This window comes from Lagopus muta, chromosome 20, assembly GCF_023343835.1.
Source record: "Lagopus muta isolate bLagMut1 chromosome 20, bLagMut1 primary, whole genome shotgun sequence".
Lineage (NCBI taxonomy): Eukaryota > Metazoa > Chordata > Aves > Galliformes > Phasianidae > Lagopus > Lagopus muta.
The window spans coordinates 1,784,610-1,812,396 of record NC_064452.1 but is presented as its reverse complement, the minus strand read 5'-3'; the positions used below and the strand labels follow the sequence as shown (position 1 = coordinate 1,812,396).

The window sequence follows — 27,787 nt, the reverse complement described above, 5'->3', positions numbered from 1 at the left end:
GAACATTAAAATCAGTGAAAATTGCACTTCATTTGTATCCTTGTTGTGGAGTACAGCTGCAGAGGTTTTGACTTATTTCCCTCAGTCTGGCTTATGAAATGTGTGAGATCCAACCTTAGCCTGCTACTACCAAGAGGGCTTCACAGGACATTTGGAGGGACTGACGTGACATCTAATGGAGCTTACATGTGCCTGAGCCAAATGACCCTACCATGTGCTGCAGAAAGGAAGTCTAGAGCTGCTTGTGGCCTCCCAGGCGAATGATTGCAGTTCCTCTGTACCCGGCAGCACGGAGAGGACAGGATGAGAGCAGGTTGGAGCTCAGTCTGTGTCCAAAACCAGGACAGTGGCACAGCTCTTTGTGCTGGGGAGCTGGGCTGAACATATACTTAGAAAGAAGATCTAAGGCTTGTGTAGGTGAGACTGACATGAGTCTGTCTCACTCCAGTTTATAGGAGGGAGAGGAGGTTCTTTTAGTATATGTACATGGTGAGACCAAAACACAAGAGGTAAAACGTTAGCCCAACCAGTTTATTTTCCCTAGTTGCTCAGGGCTATGGGGAAGGGAAGACGGGCGATAGAAAAGCGATGGGAAATAAAAGCAAAGGGTCTTTGTAAAAAGTGGTAGGGAAACAACTATGCTATATGTTTCACTCATAAAAGAGAAGCAGGGAGGGAGTTGTGCACTGCATTGCCATTATTTTGTGTCTTGCAGTTAATGCTGTTTAACACATCTGAAACATTCAAACCTGATGATTGTCTTCACTTTGTGTTCATGGTGAGGGCCAAGAAAGCATGTATACATATATACATATACATCATACAGTTTGAGTATGCAACTTTGAAGGTAGCACCAAATCAGCTGTACTGTGGTTATGCTATGGAGCTCTCATTTTCGTGACACGATGCAGCTTTTTCTGCTATAGTGTCAGGTATGACTGAATTCTCAGGGCATAATCAGCATAAAGAGAATTGCAATTGCAGGGTGCTAAAGTGGAAGTGTATGTTGTCCAAGGGTTACTGTGCTGAGCTAAGAGTCTCAGTTTCGGAACTTAATTTCCTGTTTTGAAACCTCCTTTGGCATGTCTCAGCTGGGACCTGTTATTCTGAGGGCTGCCAAACACCACTGGTTCTTGCAGGTTCTGGGCATTTCTGTGACCACAACCTCGGTTGTGTGAAGGTAAATTTTCCAGAATGGCTGCTTTAAGTGAATGGTCCTTAAAAATTCAAGGCTTATCACGTCTCATTCTCTTCAGCATTTTCAGCATCTTCAGTAATATCTTCTCTGCAGGAATTATCTAAGGCTAATTACTATCAAACTCATAGATTCTAGGAGGTGTCAATGAGAAAAGTATGCTATTGCTATTGCTACTGCTGGGATCTTTTTTGCAAAATAAAGTAATGCCATGTCTCATTCACAACAAAATCAAAACAACAGCAGTTTGGATATTCAGATAAAGAAATTTAAAAACAATTCTAGTATAACAAGAGCAGTGGAGAGGGTGAAATCGAGGTAAATGTTAATCAAATACCTGCTAGTAGTAAGGCACAGCCAGTGTTTAAAGTTTTAGCCTAGGTTTACCTCTCTCTGTGCCATTCTTTCATGTGATCTTATGCAAATAATTTGTGATTTGTAACACACCTCACAGGTGTGTTGTGGGTGTAAGTATAATAAGATTATGAAGTTCTCAGAATACGTGATAAGAGTCACCTTGAGTGGACATTGTTATACGTGTGGGTTCGGTAGCACAGTCGCCTTCTACCTCACAAAGTGTTTGCTTTCAGTTGAAACTACTTTTCACCTATTCTTACAAGAGGTCAGACTTTATCAGAGTTGAGATGTACAGATCTGTGGAGTTTGTTTGTTTGTTCACTTTATTTTGAAGTGGACTAAAAGTTTTTTCCATAACAATACTGTCTTCCATACTAATTTTATGCAGTTCTATCAGGGAATTAAAATTACAAAATGTTTTGTTAAGAGCCGCTTATATTTCTCAGTATTATTTTTAATCACATTCTGACTTCATACAGTGTTTCATCATTGAACATCAACTTCTTAAACTAGAGACAAGTAGCATCTTCAGGAATAGGGCATTTTGGAGCCCAGCTTCATGGCTATGCATTTCTATTTCTAGGTTTTCAATTTCTAGGTTGTTTCTGAAAGATTTTTGAAGATGTCCTTTGTAACTAGCCTGCTGTCCATCACCGCCCTCAGCCCCCCTCCAGTTCACAAAGTCACAGAAAAAGTAATCGGGAGAGATGGGGAGTTCATGGAGATCGATCTGGTGTCCTCTGCCACCCCTGCCATCCATGCTGGACGTTACCTGCTGCTGCATTTGCTGTTACTAAAGGGAGCTGCTGACCTGTGGTGCTGGCACTGAGAAGATGACAGAAATAAGAGTCCTTGCTCAGCAGCAACCTCATACCAAGGGTGTGGCTGCCAAATCTGCACGAGGCATGGCACAGAGAATGCTTTGCTGTGACACTTGAGTAGAATAGTTCATAGGATATCAATAAATCAGCAGACGTGGTGAATCAGTGCTCAGCACTCATTTCTATGTAATCTTTCTTTGGAATTCACTGTGACTATCTGAAATATTTTGCTTACCTGTGCAAAGCATTTCTAATATATATTAATTTTATAGTGCTAATTGCACATCAACCATAGTATGTTCATAAACATCAACTTTAACAGAAAGGTTTTTTTCCTTTTTAAGCCAATCAGATTTGCACAGATTTATTGCCCTGTAAATTCTGTCAGAGCTATCAGATAGTTCACAGATTTACAGTATAAGAGCTGAACTTGCTGCTGGGCTGTACAGATAACAGCACAGAACGTGGAAAGCTCCTAGGCACTAGCTGAGCTACTTTGTAAATATCATAGTATAAAACTGTTACTAATAAAAGTCAATCTTTTGCTAGAATGCCAATGAAGAGTGGGGAAGGAGCACAAACCAACTACAATAACAACAACAAACTCTTACATGGAGCCTTGCAAATTAGTTGGGACTAACTTTGTAAGTGAAATGCCTTCACTTAGATGCTTTCACCAAGGGAAAGCTTGCAAAAACTCACTGCTCAATTGCAATTGAATGCCAGTCACAGCGAGAACATGTCGGAAAGGTCTCTCCATATGTAGGTGTCTCAAATAAAACATGGGCTCTCCCTGAGGTGTGCCACATTGAGCATTAAGAAACAAGAGCAGCCACTCCTGGGCAGAAAAAAAATAATAATCCACGTTATTTGTAATGATACACGGCTGTACTCACTGCTCCATTGCTAATGACACACGGCTGTACTCGCTGCTCACCCCAGCTGCTCCAGCGTTCAGAATTGCCGTGCTGCCCACTGTAAGCTAATTGTTACAGTAGTGCCCTCTGCTGTCTGACACCATAAATGTACGTCCGAAGAATAGTTTTCCTAGTCTCACGTATTTAAAACTTCGGTCCCATAAATCATTTCTGTTTAAAAAGACAGAGAAAGATACAGTAATATTCTGTTGCTTTGTTAATGTACAAGTCTTCTAAAAAGTAAACAAAATATCCCTCTGCAATGGTATCAGCACAAATGCCTGTCATTTTTCTACATCAACTTCTGATTTATACAAGAGAAGGAAAATACAGATGATTTTAGGTGTATTCTGAGAACTTCTGAGTACTCCAGCATTCAGTACTTACTGAGATATTTCTGTAGGCCCAAGCACAAGAGCTACTTTGAAGGCGGAACCTCCTCCCTTTTTGGGAGCACCTTTGTAGTGCTGCTGTTGATCTTGCCATTTTGCTTTCTAGGCTGGGGTTTGTTCTGCAGATATGATCTGGCCATATTTAGAAAAACAGGCACCATCAGTCCCATTGGTTTGTAACTGTAAGCAAGAGACAGTAACCAACTTGATTCTGTTGTCCTCCAATCAAGATTTAAAACTGTACGTTAAGGGATTATTAAACACATAAAACTGAAGGAGTCCATATAAAGAGGGATCTTTCATTATTTTACAGAGTAATATTTCTAAGAACAGAATTGCAGGTTATGTGGCTAGGTTAGTGACAGAAATAAGGAATCTCCAGCTTAATGTCAGCATTTTTGTCCGTTGCTTGTGTAGGTCTGAGTAGGGGCAATTAGAGGGATTAAAATTGGAGATCTCTAAATGCCTGAACCAAATTTTGTTCTTGATAAAGGCTGCTTTAAGCAGATTGATTCTATAGTAGTAAATGTGTTTTCCAATTTTAGCTATCCTAGCAACTGAAGTGCTCTGAGTTGGTAACCCAAATATTTAAAAACACAAGTGGTTAAAGATTAATCCACTGTCATGACGATGATGTGCCAATAGAAGCTGTGTTTGAAGACTCATGTTTTGATTGAAAAACAAGGTGACAGTAGCACTCAAGTAGTACAGCCTCTTACAGAATAGGAGATGTTCGAAGCAAATGGTTACTGGTTGAATCTAGGATTTTCCACCATGAATGGATACTCAAACTGTTCTGCTAACCATACGGAAATTTGGAGTCGTAATTTAGTGCTTGCGCTGGGCATCCCTCAGCTGACCATTAACATAGCATCTGTGATCTTCAACTGCACAGCCATCATCACCAGAAAAGCAACAAAAGATCTGCACAAGCCTATCTCTATACTCTTCTGCAATTTGGCTTTTTCTGATCTCTTCACAAGTTTTTCTGGTTTTTGGATTTCAGTGCTGTTCATCACCAAACCTGATGACACAATCTTTGGATCCAAGGATATGCTTGCACCTTATGCCTTATATACTACATCTATTTTATCCACCATCTATAACTTGGTAAGCATTGGAATTGAACGCTACCTGGCTGTGGCTGAAAGCATTAGGACAAGGTTCAGGGTTGCTAGAAACCATTCCATAGCTGTAGTTTTAATTAACTGGGTCCTTGCTTTCTTTCTGGGCTGCCTGCCATTGATGGGGTGGAACTGCTTGCACACAGGAAAAAATCTCTCAGTCCTCTACAGTCCATTTTGTGTTGACTACCTCATCTTCATCACCACTCCCAATGTTGTGGCAGCTTTTATTGTTCCTCTGTTCACCTACCTTAGAATCATTATGATCCTGAGGAAAAGAAAGCTGAGAATGAAAGCGTGTGGGCAAGCTATCGGTACCTACAAATCAGCTGAAATCCAGGTTGCCAGAACTAGTATTTTTATATGGCTCCTGGCATTGGTGTCCTACGCTCCTCTTTTTGCAGGAGTCATCTTTGATGCAATAAACCACCAGTGCCCCCTCGATCTCTATCCAAGCGTCTACATCTTCCGAAACTGCACAGCTATGCTGATAACCATGAACTGTTTGGGAAATCCCATCATATATACACTGAAAACCAAAACCCTAGGGGCTAAACTCAAATCTCTGAAATGCCTTTCTGGCAAACGTCTCCAAGCCTGCACCATCGCGAACATCTAACCGCGGCCGCCCCTGTGCTCCGTGGACTCTGTTCTGCTTCCAGGGCAGCGGGAGCGCCCCGAAGCGAGGGCCGAGCCCTCCGCCCGCTGCGGCGCTTCAGCACCCGCGGCGGGGACAGCTCCGGGCCGGCTGCGGGCGGGGCGCCGCGCGGGGCTCCTCGGCGAGCTGCGCTGCTGTGCGGATGGGAGACGGGAGCGTGCTGCTTAGGAACGAATCACATCCCGTCAGCTGTGTTTGCTTCGCGTTTGGAAATCCGCTTCTGACGTGCTTTCTTTGCTGCTCAGATTGTGGCTTTTTTGGTTTGTTGTTGTTTTTTTTTTTTTTTTTTTTTTTTTTGGAAGGTGGATAAGTGGCTGGAAAATGTTCAGTTGCGTAGGGGAAAATGTAATGTTACTTTCTCATTTGCAGCATGTAACATCGTATCTGTTAGTATTTGATGAATCAGTTATTGTGGCATCCAGCGCAGTTCTTCTGTTGTTGGTGTATCTGCAGTGTTTCTGTGGGAGCTCTGTGACCACACGTTTTGTGTCCCTGCTTGAGAACGGCAACACGCTCGTGTACTGTGGCCACTGACATTTGATTTGATTTAGGAGAAAACCTCAATGGAGGTTTCGTTGTCAGAACTGTAGTCATGGCATAAAGCAAAATGAAATAAAAACTTCAAGAGCACATGTTTTGTAGAAGGAAAAGGTCTCCCCTCCCTCCCTCTCTCCGAAGAGGAAATGGCTGTTGCTTAATTAACTGGTCAGATCCTGGGCTAAATGAATGCTTACATCGAATGACACAGAGATGTTGCCTAGGAGGGTCTCAACGGCCCAGTTTGTTCTCCCACCTCGCCCATAGTGACAAACCTGGAGGCGATGACCAATAGACCCAAGTGACACTCGTTCATCGTTAAATGCTGCTGCTGTTAAACCGTGTTCAGAGGAGCTGCTGTGCAGCGCCTGTGAGGAATGGAGTTTATGTGAGAGACGGCCGCCCGCTGGTGTAACAGGGAGGCGGGTGCCGTTACATTAACAGACCATGTACCCAGCGTTTTACATCATTGCCTTAAAACCTCTTTCCTGTTTTCTTTACGCCACAGAGCTCAGGGAGATCGCGGTCAGTTCTGTGACCCCATTTAGGGACGTGCTTAGTGATCATGGTGGGGATGGACTCGGTGATTTCCAGCCGGAACGATTCGATGTTTTTTTTTCTCCTGACCCGCGCACGATCACCCCGAACCGCCGCCCCCTCCCACCGCCGCTGTTCCGCTCCCGGCCGTCCCCGCTCGGCGCTCTGCTACCCGGCCTGAGCGGGGCGGGGCAGGGCGCTGCGGGCGGCCATGCGGGCGGCTCGGCCGTGCGCGGTGTGCGGGGCGGACGGCGCCTCCAAATACCGCTGTCCGCGCTGCGCTGCCGCATAGTGAGCGCCGGGCGGGAAGGGGGGCGGCGGCGGCGGCGGCGCCGCCGCGGGGGGGAGCGGGGCGGTGGGCCGAAGGGCGGGGGGCTGCGGGCCGCCTCTCTGAGGGGCCTGCCGGCCTAATGGCGGCTATCATCCCGCAGCTGCTCCGTGCCGTGCTGCAAGGCGCACAGAGGTGAGTGAGTGAGTGAGCGAGTGAGCGAGCGAGCGGCGCGCTGCGGTGGGCCGGGCGGCCGTGACGGGCCTTATCCCTTATCGCAGAGCGATGCGCGCCGCAGAGGGAACCGCCGGCGGAGGAACGGGCGGCGCAGCGCGGCTCTTCTGCGGACGGCCCGTGGTCGGTGGCCGACATACTGACAGAGGAGGACGAGCAGGACCGCGTCCCGCTGCAGAAACTCCGGCTGCTGGGTGAGCCGGGGGGCGGCGGGGGCCTCGAACAGGCGGGACGTTATGGCGCTGACAGCCACCGCTCGGTGCCTCTTTGGGGGTGCGCCGGCAAAGTAGGGATGGTTATGGCGTCGTTTGTGACTGCGCGTAGTGAGCAGTGCGGAATCACGGAATAGTCCCACGCGGAGCGGACCCACAGGGGGCTTTGAGTCCCAGCCCTGGCTCCACACAGCACTGCCCAAACCGTGTGTCATGACTGTGTCCCAGCGCCCTGTGAGCCCCAGCAGCTCAGGGCTGTGCCTGCTGCCCTGGGCAGTCTGTTCCCTGCCTCTAGGGAGGACCCTGCCCCTGATACCGACTTGAGATCGTGTGCTGGTGGAGGAAATGCATAAAAACAGAAAGCAAGGATTTAGTTTGTGATCAGTGCTGTATCCATGCTTGGTTATCACAAGAGCGTGACCTCATAGATTTTGCTCCAAAGTGGGATTTGCTGTGGATTTCATGCAGATGCAGGGATTAATCCTCTGATTTGGTTCTGACAGAGGAAAGGGCTTCTGCCTTCTCTGGCTTGAGGGCTGAACTGCATCCATTAACAGAAACTAAATCCAGTGGGGACTTCAGGTGAACATGATACTCATTATCTTTTGTCCTTGTCTTTAAAGGAGAATCAGAAGAACTGAGAGGTTTGCTGCTGAACCCACACCTCAGGCAGCTGCTGCTGACCATTGACCAAGCAGAAGACAAAAGCTCTCTCATGAAAAAATACATGCAGGAGCCACTCTTTGTGGAGTTTGCAGATTGCTGCTTGAGGATTGTGGAACCCCCAGAGAAGGAGAACATTCTTCCTGAGTGAGCTTGGGAATATTTTTTGTTCCTTCAGGTTTTCCTCTTACAAAAGCCATTCTGCAGCACCCCACGATGCACTGTGCCATGTATTCCCCCCAGTTCAGTTGCTCATGAATGTCAGCACTCTAATTTTCATTTTAGAGTTGATAAATAATGACGTGGTGCTGGACAAATTTCTAGATGCTAGGAATTGAATTTGGTATTATGTGGACTTGCCCTCTGTTGTTACAGAAATCCTGTCACCTGTGGGAAATACCACTTCCCAGTAACAATTATATTAAATATACTGGCATTTGTCTTAACTCACAAAATGAACCTGAAATGCTTTTGTTGACCTTGTTGAGGATAGTCATACGCCTTCACAAGATACTTAAGAGTTTATTTAGATATGGCATACACAGAAAAGCTGAACGTTTTCAAGACCCACGTACGTAACAGAGGTGGTATAGTGTGCCCTGATAAGAACCTTGGTCCCTCTGCAGAAGTAATGCTGTTGGCTAGGTCATGTTAGAAACACACAGATCACAATGTATTTTGGTCCTGTAGATAAAAAGCAAGACTCTGGTCTTGCTTTTCCCTGAGACATCTGCCTTTAGTGTTACAGTTGAATGCTACTTACTTCCTTGGTCGCAGGTTACTGAATGTTTGTGGTACCTCCCAACAAGAGCCCAGCACACATCAGAAGTGTTTGCCTTTTTTGCTATCTCATTACCAGCCTCTTGTTTTGACCATGTACAGCTAGAAGTGTTCTGTTCCAGTATATACTCTTTAAAGCAGTTGATCTATTTTCTCATAGTACTGATTATCTCCTCTAGTACGTGCGTGTGTGAGAGGAGGAATGCCTCCCCTGCGTTCTAAATTTGAATTATAATATGCATACATTGATTATACATGTGATTATAGGAAACTGAGGTAGCAGCAGATAGGGACGTTGAGTAACTTGAAAAGCAGCAGCCTGCAGGCAGTCCTTCCCTGAAGGAAATGTTCCGTACATGCGGATGGCCAAAAGTTATGTTGGAAGCAGTTCTTTTCTGTCCAATAAAATCTGGTTAAAACCAGTGGTAGAATAGGCAGCTGTGTGGGGACTGACATCTGCGTAATGCAGGGGAGACTTCTTGCAGTGAAACCTGACAGAGCCCTGGAAGAAAACAAGGTGGAGAGGCCAGTTGGTGCTTTGCAGAACTGTGATCTAGTTTCACTGTTCAGACAAAGCACTGCCTTATTATACAAGCAACTTGTAAGTACAGCTAGAAGCTTTGATCAGTTTGTTCCTATGACAGACTAGCAAGAACTTTCATGCTTTGGTCTCACAGCTGAGACCCATGTCTTACCTGACCTATTAACATCAGAATCATCCTTGCATATCTAAAGCAGTGAAGAAAGAAAAACTAGACTGATAGCAGACTTTGTGCCAGTACTGTTCTAGGATCCTGACCTCATGACAGTTTAGTTGTGCTGTGTGAGGTATCTTACCTGCGGGAGAGCTCTAATAGAAGTGATGCCACAACCTAAGAAGCTGCTTTCCATCTTGTAGCAGCCAACCCCCTGAAGTACTTTCAAGCATGCCAGCAGAGACAGCTCTCTCCGGAGTCCCACTATGGTAACAGGCGCAGCAGACAGGACGAGGCCAAGAGGCCAAAGCTGAATGATTGCATGTAGAGGCCAAGCTGTTTCCAAAGAGCATGGTGATTTGGCTGACATTGCTGAGAAAGGTGCATTTTCACCACCCTCATCTAATTCCACTGCTGCTAAAGCAGCCATTTTTGCCTGATAAAGAGATGCAGAAAAAATATTGAGCAAAATTTAAAACTGCAAACAAAGAGTCTAAAACAAAGTATAAGGGATAAAGAGTAAGGGATAGGACACCGTGTGGGATGGTTTCCCATTTTATAGATAATTAGGAACAAATTAGCTCCCAAGCAGCTGTAGAAGACTGGCATCCATCTTCTGTGCTTCGGTTTAAGAAATGTTTTCTGAAGAACTGACAGTGTGGGTTTTGTACAGTTAGTTGGTAGGGGCAGATTATTTCTCAAACCACTACAAAGCTTCACTCGCTCAGCTTTAATCCTTTTCTGTACCATCATACTTACTTTCCATTTCCTCCATCCACACTTAATGACATCTGCAGCCCTGCGCATCCTTTGGAAGCGGTTCCTGGCTAACCAGGAGCGAATAGCTGAAGATTTAATTAAAAGAAATCTAAGTACAAAGAATCTCAGCAGCTGTTGCAGACAATGTAAGAAAGATGGCACTTAAGCCTTCTCCATGTTCAATTAGCATATCCCTTCTTTAAATACCCAGTGTGGCTGGAAATGTTACTAGTTACATTATGGCCAGCCACACTCTCATCAAATTACCTGCTTGGATGAGTGTTGCAGACCTTCTCTCCTTTGCAAGTTTCTTCTGTTTAAATCTTCTCCAGCAACACTGAATGCAAAATGCTTTCTTGTTTAACACCTCTGCTCTTCTAGCTTCAAGTTGCTCTAGCTGTGTTGGGGATACAAACCTGCAATTAATAGTCAGGGACAGAGCTGTGTTCTTAACCCTTCTACAATCATTTGCTGCTTGTCAGGTCCCAAGATTGCTTATATTTTAGAGATGACAGCACATCATTAATGCTTATTATACAGTTATATATAGTGTGTAAGGTTAAAGTAGAAAGCATGTATATCTGAGGGAGAAAAAGTGTTGTGGGGGAAAACACACTCCTGAAGTCACAGTAACAACTGGCTTTAAATTAGCTCTACTGAGTGAGAGTTGCTTTTTGTTTTGTTTTGCTTGTCTGTTTTTTAAATAGCTACACCCTTCAGTGTGCAAGCTTTGTAAAAGTGCAGAAGTGCCTTCTTTGTATTTGTCAAAAAAGGATCTGCTTGGGTCTGTCAGAGGAGCTAAAGCTACCGGCAGAAGCCAGGGAAAGCTGTAATCCATGCTGAAACAGTGAGAACACCAGCAACACAAGTACATTCCAGAACTGTTAGCTGAGGAAATGGCATTCTTACCACAGAATTAGCCATAAATACTTTGGTTTTGCCACAATACACTGGAGTATTCTCTGATCCCTTCCCTGTGGGCTCGGCAGCACTTTGTCCTGTAACAACATTCTGCAGGATCTCAATGACAACAGAACGTGATGCTTTGTTGTCATCCACTGCTGCAGTCTCACCTGCAAATGAAGTATTGAAAAGAAGGTATTGCAAAATTTGGAAATCAAGACCAGGTTTGCCTTTACACTGAGACACCGCAGCCATCTGGGGGTGATGGCTGAGATATGACTAGTTCTAGCCACTAGGGAGAAATGCAGCTGCATAGATTTTGCCATGTGCTAACTAGAAAGATAGCTCAGTGTGTTTAAAGGAGGATGTGGTTTGGATGCTAATGTACTGTATTATTGCCTCCATTGTGGCATATTCAAGCTGGCATGGGTAACAAGTGGCATTTTGGGTGGATCTAGACAAGGAGAGCAGCGCAGCCCTAAGAAAACCTAATGAAATAATCGAAGCCCAAAACCATAGGGAACAAAGAGCAAAAAGCAAGGATTTAGACTCATAGCTTTAATGCACTGAGAGATGCAGGAACAAAAAACAAATGCTGTGCAATTCCACAGCTCTAACAGGGTATCAGAAGCAGCTAAGGGGAATCAGGGACACATGCTAAGGGTATGTTTATTGTGGCAGTTAGAAGTTATTAAAATAATCTCTGGGACTTTTCTTTTTTTTCATGGTAAGACAAACAGGTTATCCAGATTAACCTATTTGGACACAGAAGACTTAATTCAGACCTGTCCTTTAAGGAGACTGTATTGCTCAAGGCAATGCTGCATGAGTTTTCTGCATGCCTAATGCCAGAACTTGACAGTCATTGTATCTTTTCATCCTGGATACAGTTTGTTTTTCTGCTATAATTATTTGTGAGGAGATGAGAGCATTTTAAGGTGCTGCAAACAAATACAAACAACTCTTGCATACAGAAAGACATCTGGTGACTATCATTATGTTCATGGGACCAAGCTGATAGGAAAAGAAAAGCTTATCCTCATGTTTAGGAAATTGTTTTACTTTGTTTGCAGATTGTAACCCACTGAAGATAAAAAGGAGTACTAACCTATCACAATGAAGCATTCTAACTAGTGGGTTTATAATTAAGGGAGAAAGATATGGAATGTAAGTAATTTTCCAGACTGTACTTCATTGCTTCATTGTATTTCAGCAGGGTGAACGGATTTCCAGCCATTAAACATATCTGAAATAGGCTGGTCCTTACTGACCTTATTTCTCACACCTCCTGGTTACTGAAAAGACCCAAGAAGATGGGATTAATCTGGGGCAGGGAAGGGATTTGCAGTCACTTTCAATATTAAATGTAACTATCTGATGATGAGCTCCTTTTCAGGGGCTCACCAAAGACATTACCTGGTAGACTGGGTTATGTATTTAACATCCATCCTCGCTCTTGTTTAGAAAAAAGAATTGTGTACAGAAGTTTGTAACAGGCAGAAGAAGCAGCAGAATCCAGGTAAGCTAGAAGGTCAGTGCGTTTGGCAAGAAAACAAAGTGGGGGGAAAAAAAAGGAAGGATAAGGAATATAAGTAAAAAGGTAAGTGGTTTTCTGGTTTACTTAACTATTTCTAAATCAAATTATATTACATCATAACTAATTGCTTCTACCAAAGGGGAACATGGAAAAGCAGAAGTAAAGATGAAGGATTTGCTCTTTTTAAAAGAGCCCACCATATGCATTAGGCAGATTAGAAACTGAAGTCAGTTTAGAGAGGTTAGAAATGTATTTTGAGAATAGTGGGTGTTTCGAAGTGCTGAATACAATTACTGCCTCTGATCTATGTGATATCAACTTGGTGCAGGGACATTTTTATAGCAAAGGGTACATCTAAACAAACATACCTTTTTTCTTGGCAGTATGGCAGTTGCTTTTATCACATGCACTGGTTTTGCTGGACCTACGTGACTTTCTCAGTATTTCATAGCGATCAGTGAAACTTTGAAAAGAGATCCTGATAGACAAAAGTACAGTTAATACTAGGCTGGTATCATTTATTACTATCTGGTAAATAATCTGTCCTTTCAAGGGAAAAAATTGCAGAATGGCTTAAAAAACCCAACTCATAGACTGCAAAAAGACTGAGGCCTATGTAGTCACCAACGTGTAAGAAACTATGAAGTTACTGAAGGAATTCAGAGGGCTACCTGTTGCCCAGTAATAGACAAGGACTTTCAGCTGTGACAAAGACTAAGCAGGAATTATGCTTTTGAGATGAAAACAGTAAGCTTCACTCCAGTCAGTAACATGACGAGCTCAGGCCTTGTTCCCTCCATCCTCTAAAGATGGCAAGAAAAGCCAGGAAGATAACTGGCTATGATAGATACTGTACTGAAGAAGGCCACACTTAGATGAATGCCATTTTTTCACGTATTTTTTGATTGCTGCAATTGATACTAAGAAGCACATAAAAACCAGAAAGTTTTAGTACATGATAGTCTACATCAATACATTTCTTCTGCAGCTTCTCTGCAAAGGTACAGTGAAGTCCCAGATTTGTGTCAGGTATTGCTGTCTCCAAACTATGAAAGGTGCTCAAATAAGCTTACAAACAAGCACAGAGCAGAACCCTTCAGACAGCTTTAAAAGAATCCCTAAGGCTTTGTGGTATAAAACAGATTACTAAATATTTGGATTTCCCACTTAAAAGCTCTTCTGAATAACTAGTACACCACGAATTGCTATAGAAATGTATTATGCAAGACACTGCTCAATAAGTTTGGCCTTACCTAATAGGGAAGCCTGCTGCGCTGATGGTGATGGCTTCAACTATTCCACATGCCTGGAGCTGGCTAAGAACCTGAGGCACAAATTGAGTTGTTTTAGGAAAACTCTTGTTCTTTGTGGAAGCTGCAGTGAAGGCGTGCATGGGATGCACTCAACCCAAGCCGTGTTCAGCTCTGCTCAGCCACCACGCTGGTGGTCAGGGAACAAATGGAGAGGGTGGAGAAGGGGATTACACAGCTAATGAGTATTTTCTAACACCCAAGCAGACTTTTGTTGTGGGTTTGCACTGTGAAGATATCTTTGTGAGCAGGGTAGCCATAGCCAGATGAACTTTACCTATTTGTGAGCTGAGAAGCTATCATCCCAAATAACCCGTGAGCACTGTGGTAAGGGAATGTCCCATACAGCAACAATTAAGTTGCACCTGATCAAGCTGCTGAGCTTAACAGTGCCATTTTAGACATGCTTCATCTGATTCTGAAAGGACATTTATCTTGGAAATTTCAAAGAAAAAAACATTCTTTTGAAATATACTATGGAAAGAGATTTACAAGTGAATCACGGCCATCTGAGACTCAATGCAAAGCCCTGCACGTTATTTCTGGGAAGTTTCTGACTTAGTAAAGAAAGGTTTTGGAGAAATTACCTCTTCTTTTCTGAAAGTCCTTGCCTTGCAGTCAGCATTAGGCTTGATGCATCGGATGTAATGTGGTTTGGTGCTGTTCAAGATCTGCATGAGATTTTCAAGTGAACTCTGCAAAGAAATTCAGGAGAAATACAGGTGCAAGAGCTTCCTCCTCCACAGGTAGTTTAGTGAATTGGTGCTTTTCTATAGAAGCAATTGAGCTCCTTTTTTTTTTTTCTTTTTTTTTTCCCCCTAAGAATGACTTCATGCTCTCAGCATTAGCACAGCTGATATCAATATGGATTCTTTTAAAAATGACCGATGGCAAATTCAGAAAGTTTCAAAACTGTATCAGGGCTGTTAGTTGAAGCTAATATATCAATAAGAACACATACAAAAAAGCCTGACAAAGGGAGATGCCCAGCTGTTAAGGGTAAAACTTGAGTGAGTCAAAACTGCAAACCCAGAGATTATCAGAGCCTGATGCCATTTCAGGTTTACAGCCATCTCATTTAATAACAGTTACTGATCTTGGTCCAGCTCTAATGTTTTCTCATCTAGTTATGAAGACAGCGTTAGAAAGCAGAATCTTGAGTAGTGCATGTACCTTGAACTTTGACACCACTGTAACAACAGCCGCTCTGCTCTGCGTTTTCGTATTATTTTGGTGCTTTTCTGCAATGGGAAATAATTTCTGAAGCAAAGTGTCCTTAGAGTTTTGCAGAACACGGACAAGTTCTGGTGGAATGGGGTCCTGCAAGCACAGATGTGACTCATTAGCATTTGGAGTTACGCAGAAACCTGTCACCTTTTATTCACATTACTAAAAATTCTTCATATGTAGATGGAATTGTACTTCTTATGATAAGTGTGACTGAGCCACAGCTGTAGTTTCAAATCTGAGATGATTTATTTGGAGTAAGATGTGCAGTCAGTAAACATTGCTGGATATACATACTAGTGATGCTTTAATCTAAATCTGCTTTTGGTCTGTTTTTTTAAATAGCTGTTTCTGAAAACACCTACCTTATTTTTCTCCACCATTGCTGCCAACTGGTAGCAGACCTTCCCAGCATAATGAGAAATAATGAAGTTCGGCTTCTTACTAAACTTGTCTCGACTTAAACATTGATTATCAGACAAAGCTTTTTCAATCCGAGTTTGAAACAGGTCAGAGTTAGAGGATCTATTCAAACGGCATTCCTGCATAACAAACAAAAGATGTCTTTTAGTAATTAAAGGCAACATCTGGCAAGTTTCGTTCTAATTTAGCACTTGTGTTTTCTTTGCTGGTTTGGAATGGACGGTGTGCAAGTAGGCCAGAAGGATTAGCAGTTCACTTACCTCATTCAGCAGAGAAAAAATGCTGAGAGGGTTGCCCTCTATCAGATCAAGGCAGCTCTGGTTGTCCTGGTAGTTTATGAAAGACCACTGTAGACCTTCAGATGCATATTCTTCCTAAAGTAAGAGAGAAACTGAATGTTCTGCAGCAGAGGGCACTAGAGCTCAAATAACTGCCTGTTTTTTGTTAGCATATGATGCAGTTACTGTTTAAGCAAACAAGTTAATCACAGACTCAGCCTACTCATCCAAAGCTCAGTTCATGAGTTCAGTGGGAATCTGAAATAAAAAAAATGCTGAGGATATTTTATCCCAAGTAGCTTCTGAGTACATAGCAGCAGATCCCACCTGAACAATTAGTTTCATTATTTGGGAACTTTACAGATTTATCAGTGAGAGTTTCATAGCTGCTTTACAAAGTAAACAAAGTCACATTAAGCTCTGCTGGGTTTTCCCTTGAAGGGCAGGGAACTGCTTAGATTGGGACACAGCCCTGAGCCTACCACTGTGTGCCAAACTTTACCAACCGGTCTTACTAAACCAGTCTGATCCAAAAGGAAATGGACAGAGGTATCAGATGAAACCATTTGTGCAGTATTTATGCCGAATTATGGAATAAACTAGAAGGAGTGCTTAATAAGCAGAAGCCTTGGCTGGTTATTTTACGAGTCTCCTGCTAAAAGCTTGCTCAGCACAGCCACTAATGGCATTCGAGTGGTCTGGGACACAGCCAGATCAAGAGAGCTAAGAGGGTAGGCAGTAACTGGTAGGAATGCTATTAAGCAGAGGTTATGAATCAGTGAAAAGTGATTGTGTGCTTGAACTTAGTTTCCATCTTTGCTGACCATTAACTCCTGGCATACTGACAAAGGCAGGAGGAAAAAAACCTGGTTAGTATATGAAAGCACAAATTAAGGGCAAAGAGGTACTTATCTCTGAATAAATGGATACAACTATGCTCTGAGGCAGAAAGTGCCATCACTTTGGTACCATTAAGGAAACAATTTTACAGATTCCAGTTAATGACAAAGATCACTGTGGTAATGCATGTGTAATAGGGAGAAATTCAACCAGGACTGAATGGAGTCTACGAGAGCAGCAGTCTGGGCCTGGCAGGAAGTCTGTATCTCTCAAAGACATTAGATGAGACCTTGAATTAGTGTGCATGGCCAGTCAGGTTAGTGACAGCAATGTATTTAGCACATCCTACTGTTTTCTGTGGCATTGTTTGAAGGTTGCAGTCTGACCAGAAGCACAGAAATACAATCAGAGAGACAAAAGATGCTGTTTTAAAACAGATATTTGACATTAGATGTTAGTGGAGTGTTACCTGTTGCGCCTTCAGATAGTGTGCTACAAAGTGCTGCTGCAGTTTCTCATTGGCATAATTAATACAAAGCTGTTCCAAGTTGTTTTCAGGGAAGGCTTCAAAACCATAAACATCCAACAAACCTAGGAGTATCATAAGGTAGTGCATTTTAATCTAGGAGTAGACTGAAGAGCTTAAGGTTGCTCAGTTAAACCAGGGATGGAAAACGATACCTATGAAGCTGGTCCACAATGATGCATCTGCGTAAATGCTTTCGTTTATGACCAACACAAGCCATTCAAACAATCTGTGGACAATGACAACTGAATTAGTTGGAAAAGTGCTTGCTTTTCTTACTGCCCAAACAAAATCCGTGCAATAAACCAGAAGTTCTCTGTAGATCGAATAGATACTGCAGCGACGTCAGTATCTGTGACTGAATCAAAGGTGTGTCAAAGGAGAAAGGCAGGGTTATACTGTTCTTTTGTCCAAGCAGAAAGCCAGGGAAAGGAGGATTCCCTGGCTGCTCTATTCCCTCACAAAAATTGCATGGATTAGCACAGCAGCCTGGCCTGCATGTCCTTACTTAGCATAGATCACTTTGGCAAGGCAGTCCCTCCTAGTGTCACATTCAGTTCTAGAGCACGGCTTCTTGAAGACTTGCTGTTGTTTTCCAGCAGTTATTGTTCGAATTCTTAATGATTCCAGCAGCTCCTCCACAGGTATCTTCAGCAGCTCTCCTGCAGTCTTCACAAAGTCTTACTCAAGGAAAAAAAGAGTTTCAAGATTATCTATCTGGAGTGTCAAATGAATGCAGGTCCCTTTAGGTTATGGAAGGTCTAGGGATGATACTAAAAAACCCAGCTCTTCTGTGAATTCCCCAACTCAAATATGGGATTTTGCATCGTTTTACCCAAACTCAGAAGAAAGTTTTGTACAATCAGCCTCTTAATTTGCATGTACAGTATCCCCAGAATTGCAAGTACTCTATTTAAGATGAAACAACAGTATCAAAAAAAAGTCTGAAGTTTGCTACACTGAAGTGAGCACTACAGAGGTTACTCTCTAGGTTATGTCCTTGTTATCTGTTCACCTTTTTTGAGCAGAAACTTCTCTTCATTAGAGAAATGAGTATTTGCAAACAAAGGATTTAAGATGTTGCTAACCTGAGCTGTATTCAATACTATCTGAATATTCAGCAATGTGAATTCAGAGCATGTGAAATAACAGTATGAAATTTCATTGTTCAGGACAGTTTTAGTTCTGAAGGAAAATTAGAGCTTTGCATCTCCTAAAGATATGCTGAGCAACCTACGTGCTGTGCAGCATCCTAGCAGATTTGCTCTGATTGTGGAATGTTCGTCTTTATCAGGAAAACTTCAAAGCTCTGCTTTGAAAATTTAAAAGCCTTGCTTTCCACTCTAGATCAGATTTATGGAAGTCTTGTGATGTCAGTGAAAGATTAGGATCAGTTGTAACAGCCCTGCCAATAATCCTTCTGAAGTGACACTCCAGTGCTACAGTTGCCATGACTGTAACATAAAAACCTGTAACATCAGGGTATTATCTCTCAGATTTTGTGCAGTAGTTTGAAACCATGAAGCTTGGAACACAAGCACACTCAAACTTTGGTCTGCCTATGACCCTGATGGTCTCTTATCAAGCAGAAGAATATATTAATCCTTTCTACTAGACATCTGCTGGAAGATAACAATAGTCCTTAAAGTACAGCATGCTTGGTGCCTCACCTTTGGCTTTATCTTCTAGTTCACAAGGCTGAGATTCATCCACTGGATTACAGAATTGAATGTTCCCAAGATGGAGAAGGCCTGACAATACCTGCAAGATAATCAAGCACGGAGTTTTCTAAAACAGAGCTCCAAGGCATTGTCCTCTTGGCCTGGCCACATCAACAGGGCAAATAAAAACATTTCTGTACAAAACAAACAAAAAAAACCAACACAAAGGAAGAAGATTCCAAATTTCTACAATAATTCCTCGTGCAGCATTACTGAAAGAAATCTACAGTTCACAGCTGCAGGCTTTTGGTTAAAAACTAATATTTGGTTATGCAACCTAATGTGTAGCTGCAGCCATTCCAGGCAGCATTGCCAAACAACTCATGGACATCTGGACATGTCTACAGAAGCAGATGTACATCAATCCCAATGCTAAAAAGACATTATAAGCATTGTCATGAGCTTTGTGGTGACCATGCATTATACCTGACCTTGAAAATATTGTTCTGAGTGGAGTGGTCAATGCCCAAGTGAAACATTGCATCTCTGGTCACCTCGAAGCAGTCCTCTGAAAAGCCAAACAGGTGTTACTTAGTAAGAAGACCATGCACACAAAGGCATGCGGAACAATCTCCTCCACGTCCAGTTCAGCTGGAATTGTCAGAAGAGATTGAGGAAACCAGCTGTTATTTTGGTAAATCCCAAAGCAGAGTTGGAGAATCAAATCACAGATTTGCTGCTGACTCTGGGGCTGTGAACATAGGCAGCAGGTTGCTGAAGTGCATCCAAAGACAAGGTGGTTTTAAACGTAACCACAGAGCAATGCAAATTTGCTGGGCCAGAAACTGCAGTTTCAAGTCAGGTGAAAACTATTAGCAGTGCAAACTGAAACTTAAAACTGAATCACATTAATGCAGATGGCTTTGCAAAATCTGCTGTGGTCAGGCCAGGAGAGTGCTGGATGACTAACCTGGGTCACAGGACTTAGTGAGACACATGCATTTTTACCTGCCTTCCCTCAGTGTTACATCTGTTATTGATGGACAGTTTGTGAAACTAATCTTTACCCTCTAAGTTTCTTTCAGAATTTGGCAGCCAGCGGTAGTCAGCCCCTTCTGGAAGGTTCCATGCCAGTCTCTCCTCTGCAGTGGCACCTTTTGTGATCTGAAGACAAAATAAAGTAATGAACAGATTCTGCCCTGGGTTTTCACATCTTGTAGATGGGGAATAATAATTGACTGGGAGTACAGATTAATTTGGAAGCATGGCAGACAGATGAACTGTTAAATATTGGAAGTTACAACTGTGCTAAATCTGGTGATTTCATACTCAGTGTTTCTCAGAAACATTTCGCAAAACTAACTGAACACAAACCTGATAAAATATATGAAAGTTTCTTTCATTGGGGGCCTGATAGGCAACTCTTGTCTTCTCCAAAAGGAAAGTCTGAATGGAAGCACTACTCAGATGGTGAAACCTAGAGGGAAAAAATAGGCAAAAGAGCAGATTTTAACAAAATTCCCTCATCAAATTTAGAGGGAGAAGACCACAGACAAGCTATCTAAACAGTAGTTATTACCTGTCCAAGTGAAGCTGAATGTATTTCCCAAAACGGCTACTGTTGTTATTCCGCAGCGTACATGCATTTCCTGTGAAATTACCAGAGACATACATCATCATCAGCAGCAATTTTACTCTTCCATGTAGGACATACAGACATTAAAAGTTGATTTGTATACAGTTCCACTATTTGAAGATTTTGTCTTTTAAGGAGAGGAAGCAAGAGGTAGCTTAAATTTGTACATTAAAAAAGAAAATTCCCACTGTGGCCACTACTTGTCCATGCTGTTAAGAAAGCTGCTTTTACCAAATGCTTCCATGATAGGGTTGGAATCCAACACTCTCTTCTCTATCCGTTCCACAGCTTCATTGCCATTTGGGGAGGTAACAGAAGCAGCAACAGAAGCATAAAATTTCATAAGGCAGCGAGATGTCCAGGTCTGCAAGAGACAACAGGCCTTTGTCCTTACCATGTTGTGTCAGTGAGACAGTGCTAGCTTCTGAGAACACAGTATGCATCTGGTGACAATGGAGAGCAATGGTGTCAGGTTTATAGCTCCAGCTCAGCCAAAACTTTTTGTGCATCAGCTGATGCGCAACAGATACACATGTAAATCCTACTGGAATCAAAGTGCTTTGCTGAATGGCAGCTTTACCAAGATGTAACCATCTGGAAGCTTAGCTGGAATTAATAGCTAGTGTTTTAAGATTAATTGAATATAAATAGACTTTGAGTCACTAACACTCAGCAAACCATGTTCTCAGTCTTAAAAATATTCTCAAGTGTTTTGCTGAATAGGAATGGATATTACAGAGGGAGCTAGGACAGGGTCTGACCTCTCCTGCCTCTTAAGGGTTTGCTGAGACATGACCTTCCTAACTGACTAAGCTGAGACTTCAACTCAGGTGCAACTCCTACTGAAGGATTCAAATCCAGCCCTTCCACAAGTGGCAGATGTCACCTAGAAAGCAGTTACTTTGAGTCTATTTGACTGTGGCAACCATTTAATGCTTCATGCATATGTCAGGAGAGTCTTGCTAGAGCAGGCTGGCTACGTGCTCCGTCTTCTTTGCTCACTGAAGTATTCTGCACTACAAATCACTACCAAATCTCAAACAATAAAAGCAATGTCAGGTCAACAGAAAACAATCTCCTTACCTTCCCAGCACCACTTTCTCCACTAACAATGATAGTCTGGTTTATGGGGTCTATCTGGCTTTGAACATTTCTGTAGGTTTCTTCAGCCACTGCAAAGATGTGAGGTTTTAAATCCTGGCAGCAAAGCAGAATATTCATGTTTAAGAGAACAGTAATTACATAGTTCTACAGCAATGGACAGCAAGGATTTCTTGCATTTGTCTGAAAGTAGAACTCATATTTCAGTAGAAATGGGCTTCATCATTCAGAATTATTTTGCTCACACAGAGATTTTGAAGAGCCTGAAATCTGGGTCCTGCAGGAGGACAGGGATTTCAAATACAAGGATTACCTGGGGGTGAACAGCAACATGGTACTCTCTCATAAGCTCAGGTGAATAGAGGCAGGAGATGGGTTGAAATGGATTTAAAGCCACCAGGCTGCAGCCAGCATTTGTATAAAATAAGTTTGCTGTGTATCTTGCTTGAAGACATTTCAGAACTGAAAGATACACCTCCTATTAGCGCATTTTGAAAAGTGTATTTGACTCTTCCTGTTTGTAACAAAAATCTTCAGATATGTTATCTGTTATGATTAACAGAGAATGAGAAGGTGACCAGGAGAAACCTATAGATCTAATATACATAATTATGCCTTTAAAAGTTGCCCTTGTTCTTAAGAAGCTTGAGTACTTTGACTCCACAATTCATTAAATCGCATGCTTTTATGAGCTTGTACACAGCACATCCTAGAAAGCAAAGCTGTACATTTGCAGAGCAGAGCCAGTCATTCCCCATCTGCACAAGGAAGATGCCTTAGCTTGTTTCAGCAGGGCCATCTTTAAAAGCCAAGTGAGGAATTCACTTTTCCAAACCAATTTTATGGACATACGTTGAATCTACATCGGAACCTTATTTCCTGATACGTTCATATGAAACTGAACTGCAATCACAAGGTCATGGAGGAATGGCAATTATGGCAATGCCAATTATGGCAATCTGGTGCCATAAACTCTCAACCAAACACTGGCTACCTGAACCAACAGTACAAATGTGAGTTTGGCATGCAAAGCTTGCTGAGAGATCAGTATGGCTAAATCTGCAATAAAAGCGTTGACAAATTTTTCAACAAAACAATCTAAGCTGATTTGAGTAGGCTTTGGTGGGAATGGTAATGACCACGTATCAGTAACCAGCAGGGAAAGGGACCCCTCAGAAAGTGCATCTCCTGGCTCACTGCTCACCTGTCGTCGTCGTCACTGGATTAACTTTTGTGAGATCATCAATAAGATGCAGCTTTTCTTCATCACTGAGAAAAGCTCTGACTTCTTCTTCAAATGATTCATTCACGTCATTCTGCGTGACGGAATCTTCTTTTTGGCAGTTTACCTAGGGAGGATGTCAGATCAGCACCAGTCCATGGCCGAGTATAGCAGGACTGTCATTTCACTCCCTACAAGCTATAGCTCTTCTACCACATCCATGTAACACATGTACAGGTTCAGCAGGAATAATAATTTAGTGTTGGAGCTGCTGTTCCTCCCAGTTTGAAAGCAGTGCCCTCCCTCTGCATCACTGCTTCCCATGGCACACTCTGTCTTTAGAAAGTATTTGCCATATGAGAGATGGCAGGCTGACAGCACTGTAATGAATTCATTGCTGGCAGTACAGGCTGTAAGCAAAGGTGCCTAAAAAGAATGTGTCCTAAAACTCACAAGATCCATTGCTTGCAATTGTGCAGGACATTCAGCACAGACATGCTTGTACAGCAATCTTAAACTGAATACTTTTAGCCTATGGACATCACCCACTCAGTGCACACACTGACTTGGGCAGAGGGAAGCAGGCAGGACTGGCTGCAGAGCTGAAAGCAATGAGGTCCAACACAACAGTTTTCCTAGGAGAGGCTTCCATTTTCAGAGCAGAGAGAGAGGGTCCTGAGACTGAAGTTGAAGACTGCATGCATTGCAACCAGGGGAAAGAACTGCTAACACTGTAAGAGGTGAAGATTATATTAGGTGAAGATTTGTCTCCTTTGGATCATTAGAAGAATTTAAATCTCAGCCTCCAGGCTCCCATGCCCTTGACAACAGTAGTTGGAAGGGCACATTTGTTACACAAGTGTAATGGAAAACTTAGCCAGATGAGAGATTTCAGGTCCTGCTTGTTATGCTGCGGCTGGAAGGGAAGAGATGCCAGTCCTGATTTTTGCATTCTGGATATTCTTTTTCTGCTCCCCATCTCCTGGTCAGGAACTCCTTCAGAGTAACCCTGCTCATTTGTATTTAATAACACAAATCTGCAATTCTTTACAAGTTAACCAAGTTAATGAATAGCATCACATTATTTCTACACAATGAATGACTTGTGACAGCTGTACTGCAGAGCTGTCGGTCCTGCTGCAAAGCGACCCTTAAGGATGTGCTTGCTCCCTGCATTAACATCACCCTGTTCACGCCAACGGCGTGACAAAAATCACCACTACTGTAAGGGCAACACAGCACGAAAGTGCGTTAGTAATGCAGTTCAAAACCGCACACTTAATGGGTGCAGTCGAGCTCCTGAAGCCGGGGTGAATATCCGTTAGCAGTTACCTAACCCTGACTGCAGGGAAACAACCGAGAATCGCTTCCCGGCGGTACGAACGCCATCAGCTCACACAATTCCCGCTTTTCTTTTACCTGCTTTGGCATCTTGGCACTTCTGCAGCGCTGCGCTGCGGGCGACTCCGGCCGTGCGACAGGGGCTGAGCTCGGGGTCCTTCAGGCAACCCAGTCCGAAGGGCCCTCCAACACAACGACGAGCGCTGAGGACAAGGACAGCCGTGCCGCTCCGCGGGGCTCCGCACGCAGATCCCGACGGCAGCGGAGCGGATCCGCATCCAACTGCAAAGCGCTGCGTGCGACCGCCGCGGAACAAACCGCCGCTCTCTCGAATCAAGAAAGCGAAGTTCCCCGGCAAGAATCCGCAGCCATCCCCGAGTCCCGCCGCTAAGAAGGGAGGAAGGCGCACAGAGCTACGCGAGGAAAGATTCGCGGCTGTGACGGCGTCACGGGAGCGGTGCTCTGCGGCCAGCGGTGACTCACAGCAGCTCGCAGCGGGGTTCTTCCCGCCTGCTCCGCTCCCACGCGGACCCCGCGCCGCGGCACCGGGCAGGGCGTGCCGATGGGACCGCCGGCCGCGGGGACGGCCCGGCCCCGCTCCCACCCGAGGAAACGGCGGGCAGCCCCAAGGTCAGCGCGCTCAGCCCGTCCCGGGCGGCGGCACGACCGCCGAGGAGGGCAGAGCCGTGTCCGGCCCGCTCCCCGCTGACCTCTCAGCGGTCCCCGCGGGCGCGATCCTCCCCGGGTCGCTCTCACCGGGAACCGCGGGCCGAGCGGACGGCGCGGAGCGGACCGGAGCGGCGGCGGGAGGAAGGGGAGGAGGAGTAGGAGGAGGAGACGGGGCGGGGTTTGCGGGCACAGCTCGTGGCGAATCGGGCGCTGCGGAACAGCAGCTGCACGCCGCTGCCGGAGGAAAGTGCGGACGGGGAGCGCGGGCTGCGTTTACATAGTGCGGGACGAGCTGAGCGCGGCGGGCGGAGCGGCAGCTGCGACTTTCAGGCTCGCGTCCTCCTCGTGTCCGCTCCACACTTACGTTCCGCAGAGCGGTATGGTTGCTTACAATGTATCTGCTATCTGGAGAGTTTGGGGAGCGAGGGCTTGAAGCGTCTCGTTGGAGCGGAGCGGCTACTCGGCTTCCCCGGGCACGGCGAGCTGTGCGGGACGCTGCGGCTGCTGCAGCCCACGGCTGCCCGCACCGAGCTGCCCGTAGCGCTCACCTGGGGAGAGGCTGTGAGTCCTGCTCCACGGAACCGACTCCGGTTCGTGCTTCTCATTTCAGAGGAAGGAAGCAGAATGTCGCAGAAGCACCTGAAAGAAGCCTTCGTCAGTAACCTGAACGGAACCGGCCTGCTGGAGCTGACCCTGGGCATGCCGCTGGCCCCGCTCTGCCTGCTTTGCAGAGGGCTGCTCCTGGTGCTGCTCTGCCGGCATCGCGGGAAGCCTTTAAGCTCGAGGCCTTCTGGCCTGCTGCTGGACTTCGGTGTTCTGGTCGCCCCTCTGCTGTTCTCCTGCACAGTCCTGTCTTCAGTGTTGTTCCTGGTTCCAGCCATCCTCACAGCCCTCTGTGCAGGAATATTTTTTACAATATACCGCCAAAGACAGCGTGACAGCCAGGTGCCCTTCAGGCAAATAGTGAAAGACTTTCAGAACACGTACCTGGATCCGGACTACATTCCAGCCATAACCGTGTTCCGTGTTTATGTCAATGTGTTGACTTCCATCAGCATCTTAGCAGTGGATTTCCCGCAGTTTCCACGACGATATGCCAAAGCTGAGACCTATGGAACAGGAGTTATGGATCTGGGGGTTGGAGCTTTCATTTTCGGTAACGCTCTCGTTTGTCCCGAAGTTCGACAAAAAGCGGCTGTGACACAACCCAAATTCTCCAGTCTGGCCAAGCAGCTTTTTGCCATTTGGCCATTGGTTGTTCTTGGCATTGGACGACTCCTTAGTGTTAAATCTATAGAGTACCACGAGCATGTTTCGGAGTATGGTGTGCACTGGAATTTTTTCTTTACCTTAGCCCTTGTGAGGCTTGTGGCATCTCTGCTGTTAGCCATATTTCCCAGAAATAAATCTTGGATCGTGGCTGTGACTGTTGCTGTACTTTATCAGCTCATTCTTAACCTTACCCCTCTGAAGACCTTTGTCTTGCACGGCAGCAATGGCGAAGATAGTAGGACAGGCTTTTTGAATGCCAACAGGGAAGGGCTGCTGTCCCTCTTTGGGTACCTGGCCATATACATGGCAAGTGTGCAGGTGGGGCTCTATGTGCTGAAGCGCAGAAACTCCGTCAAAGACTGGATGGGAGCAGCGTGCCTCCTGCTGCTGGCAGCTCTGGTGCTCTTTGTGTTTCTCCACATATCCCAAGCCCACGCAGACCCCGTGTCCCGCCGCATGGCCAATCTGTCCTACTGCTTGTGGGTCATCGCTCACTGCCTCACCTTCTTTGTCAGCTTCGTGGTGGCTGATCTCGCGCTGGTGTTCACAAAGCTTCTCGTGAAGGGCTCTGCTGTGCCCTCGTGCTGGCGTGCTGTGAAGGCTGCAGACAGCAGGGAGCAGCGGCAGGCAGGGGCTGTGCACATCTGCCTGATTGCTGCCATTAATAAAAATCAGTTACTGTTTTTCTTATTAGCAAATGTTATGACTGGTATTGTGAATGTAATGATAGACACCATCCACAGCAGGGCTGCACTGACGTTATGTATACTGCACGTGTATATGTTTCTTAACTGTTTCATTATGTATATATTGCACGCCAAAAATATAGTATTAAAATTTTGGTGATTCCACTCTGTCTCAAGGGGACTAGCTACACTTTGCTATATATTAATGGAAAAAGAAGTATCTTTCCCATATTTACCAATAACACAGATATAATATTTTATAACATAGTATTTATAACAGCTTGTTAATACTTATGGATATTTATTGTTATTTTTACTCATTCATTTTTATACTTTGTTTCACCAAACCATGCAGTCAGTGCTGTTACCTGTTGAAAAACCTTTTTTTCCTGAAAAACCTTTTTTTTTTTTGCTTTGCTGAATACTTGTGCTGATAGAAAGACATTAATGTACGTCTTTCATGTATGTATGCAGAACAACGTGAATTCAAGAGGTACATCCCAGTGCTGGTAAAATTCAGTACCAGTGTATGGAGTAGAAGCCAGATGAAAACCATGAGTAATTATGTAGAGAGAGACTTAACTGTAAAGATTTAGTTGGTTAAGGTCCTTGCATAAATAATAGATAAGAGTAATTCTTTATCTAAAAGGCGTAGAGTAAGTGGATGCTTTAAAATGCTTTGGCCCCAGAAAGATTTGTGCATACATTCAACTTTGATGGCAGTAATGGTGTGTGGAATGTTAATCATAGATTGACATCTAAATTAGCCTTTGAATTAAGGCTACATTTATTTTCACCTTCAGTGCTGAATGTAAATGAAGACTCTATCTGAAGCACGATAAAACCCCACGGCAGATGAATTCATACAGGATTTGCTGGGATTTGTGGTGCAGATAATGAGAGCTGCACGGACTTCTCTAAGAAAACACAAAGATCCAAAGCTAATTCACCTGCAGCCTGCATACCAACATGCTGTGACAGCTCATCTTTAGGAGTGCTGTAGAAT

General features: G+C 44.2%; 3 protein-coding genes across 10 annotated transcripts in view; 2 read left to right on the top strand and 1 right to left on the bottom strand.

The window, feature by feature from the left end:
• Nucleotides 1–18,995, top strand: part of ZNHIT3 (zinc finger HIT-type containing 3) — a 44,556-nt gene extending 25,561 nt beyond the window's left edge. For 2 of the 5 annotated variants that reach the window (XM_048966515.1, XM_048966514.1), the window contains 3 exons: nt 7,088–7,234; nt 7,876–8,062; nt 18,883–18,995. In XM_048966515.1, coding sequence (XP_048822472.1) covers nt 7,088–7,234; nt 7,876–8,062; nt 18,883–18,895 — 347 coding nt within the window. In that variant the 3' untranslated portion in view covers nt 18,896–18,995. Of the gene's footprint in view, nt 1–2,135; nt 5,752–6,699; nt 6,830–6,969; nt 7,002–7,087; nt 7,235–7,875; nt 8,309–18,882 lie in introns of those variants that run through there. The other 3 variants (XM_048966512.1, XM_048966513.1, XM_048966511.1) reach the window with 3 other exon arrangements.
• On the bottom strand, nt 8,422–24,746 carry MYO19 (myosin XIX). Of its 3 annotated transcripts, XM_048966502.1 has the most exons (24): nt 24,233–24,677; nt 22,796–22,940; nt 21,905–22,053; nt 21,574–21,687; nt 20,722–20,854; nt 20,434–20,503; nt 20,229–20,331; nt 19,922–20,018; nt 19,346–19,422; nt 18,864–18,954; nt 17,702–17,873; nt 17,349–17,422; nt 17,137–17,258; nt 15,810–15,923; nt 15,492–15,668; nt 15,073–15,219; nt 14,487–14,594; nt 13,843–13,913; nt 12,958–13,067; nt 11,059–11,222; nt 10,417–10,546; nt 10,150–10,235; nt 9,533–9,826; nt 8,422–9,197 (listed from the first exon to the last, which is right to left on the bottom strand). In XM_048966502.1, exons 1-24 carry the CDS (start codon nt 24,242–24,244, stop codon nt 9,069–9,071), a joined length of 2,889 nt encoding a protein of 962 aa, XP_048822459.1. In that variant the 5' UTR covers nt 24,245–24,677; the 3' UTR covers nt 8,422–9,068. The 3 variants fall into 3 exon arrangements, with proteins under 3 accessions (XP_048822459.1, XP_048822462.1, XP_048822460.1); XM_048966505.1 differs by lacking the exons at nt 8,422–9,197; nt 9,533–9,826; nt 10,150–10,235; nt 10,417–10,546 and adding an exon at nt 12,469–12,576 and having other exon boundaries at nt 11,116–11,222; nt 24,233–24,746; XM_048966503.1 differs by lacking the exons at nt 8,422–9,197; nt 9,533–9,826; nt 10,150–10,235; nt 10,417–10,546; nt 11,059–11,222 and adding an exon at nt 11,312–12,576 and having other exon boundaries at nt 24,233–24,746.
• On the top strand, nt 24,692–27,197 carry PIGW (phosphatidylinositol glycan anchor biosynthesis class W). Of its 2 annotated transcripts, none has more exons than XM_048966510.1 (2): nt 24,692–24,784; nt 25,434–27,197. In XM_048966510.1, the coding sequence occupies exon 2, from the start codon at nt 25,448–25,450 to the stop codon at nt 26,939–26,941; it is 1,494 nt and encodes a 497-aa protein (XP_048822467.1). In that variant the 5' UTR covers nt 24,692–24,784; nt 25,434–25,447; the 3' UTR covers nt 26,942–27,197. The 2 variants fall into 2 exon arrangements, with proteins under 2 accessions (XP_048822467.1, XP_048822466.1); XM_048966509.1 differs by lacking the exon at nt 24,692–24,784 and adding an exon at nt 25,087–25,200.
• The last annotated feature ends 590 nt before the right edge of the window (nt 27,198–27,787 follow it).

Excerpts from the sequence above, each read along its gene's own strand:
- PIGW (XM_048966510.1), top strand. The coding sequence starts at position 25,448 with ATGTCGCAGAAGCACCTGAAAGAAGCCTTCGTCAGTAACCTGAACGGA.
- MYO19 (XM_048966502.1), bottom strand. Across the intron at positions 22,054-22,795 it reads TCCAGTGACGACGACGACAG|TTCTGAAATGTCTTCAAGCA; the intron begins GTGAGCAGTGAG and ends TGTATCTTTCAG. Across the intron at positions 15,924-17,136 it reads ACTATCTGAAGGCGCAACAG|GAAGAATATGCATCTGAAGG; the intron begins GTAACACTCCAC and ends CTCTTACTTTAG.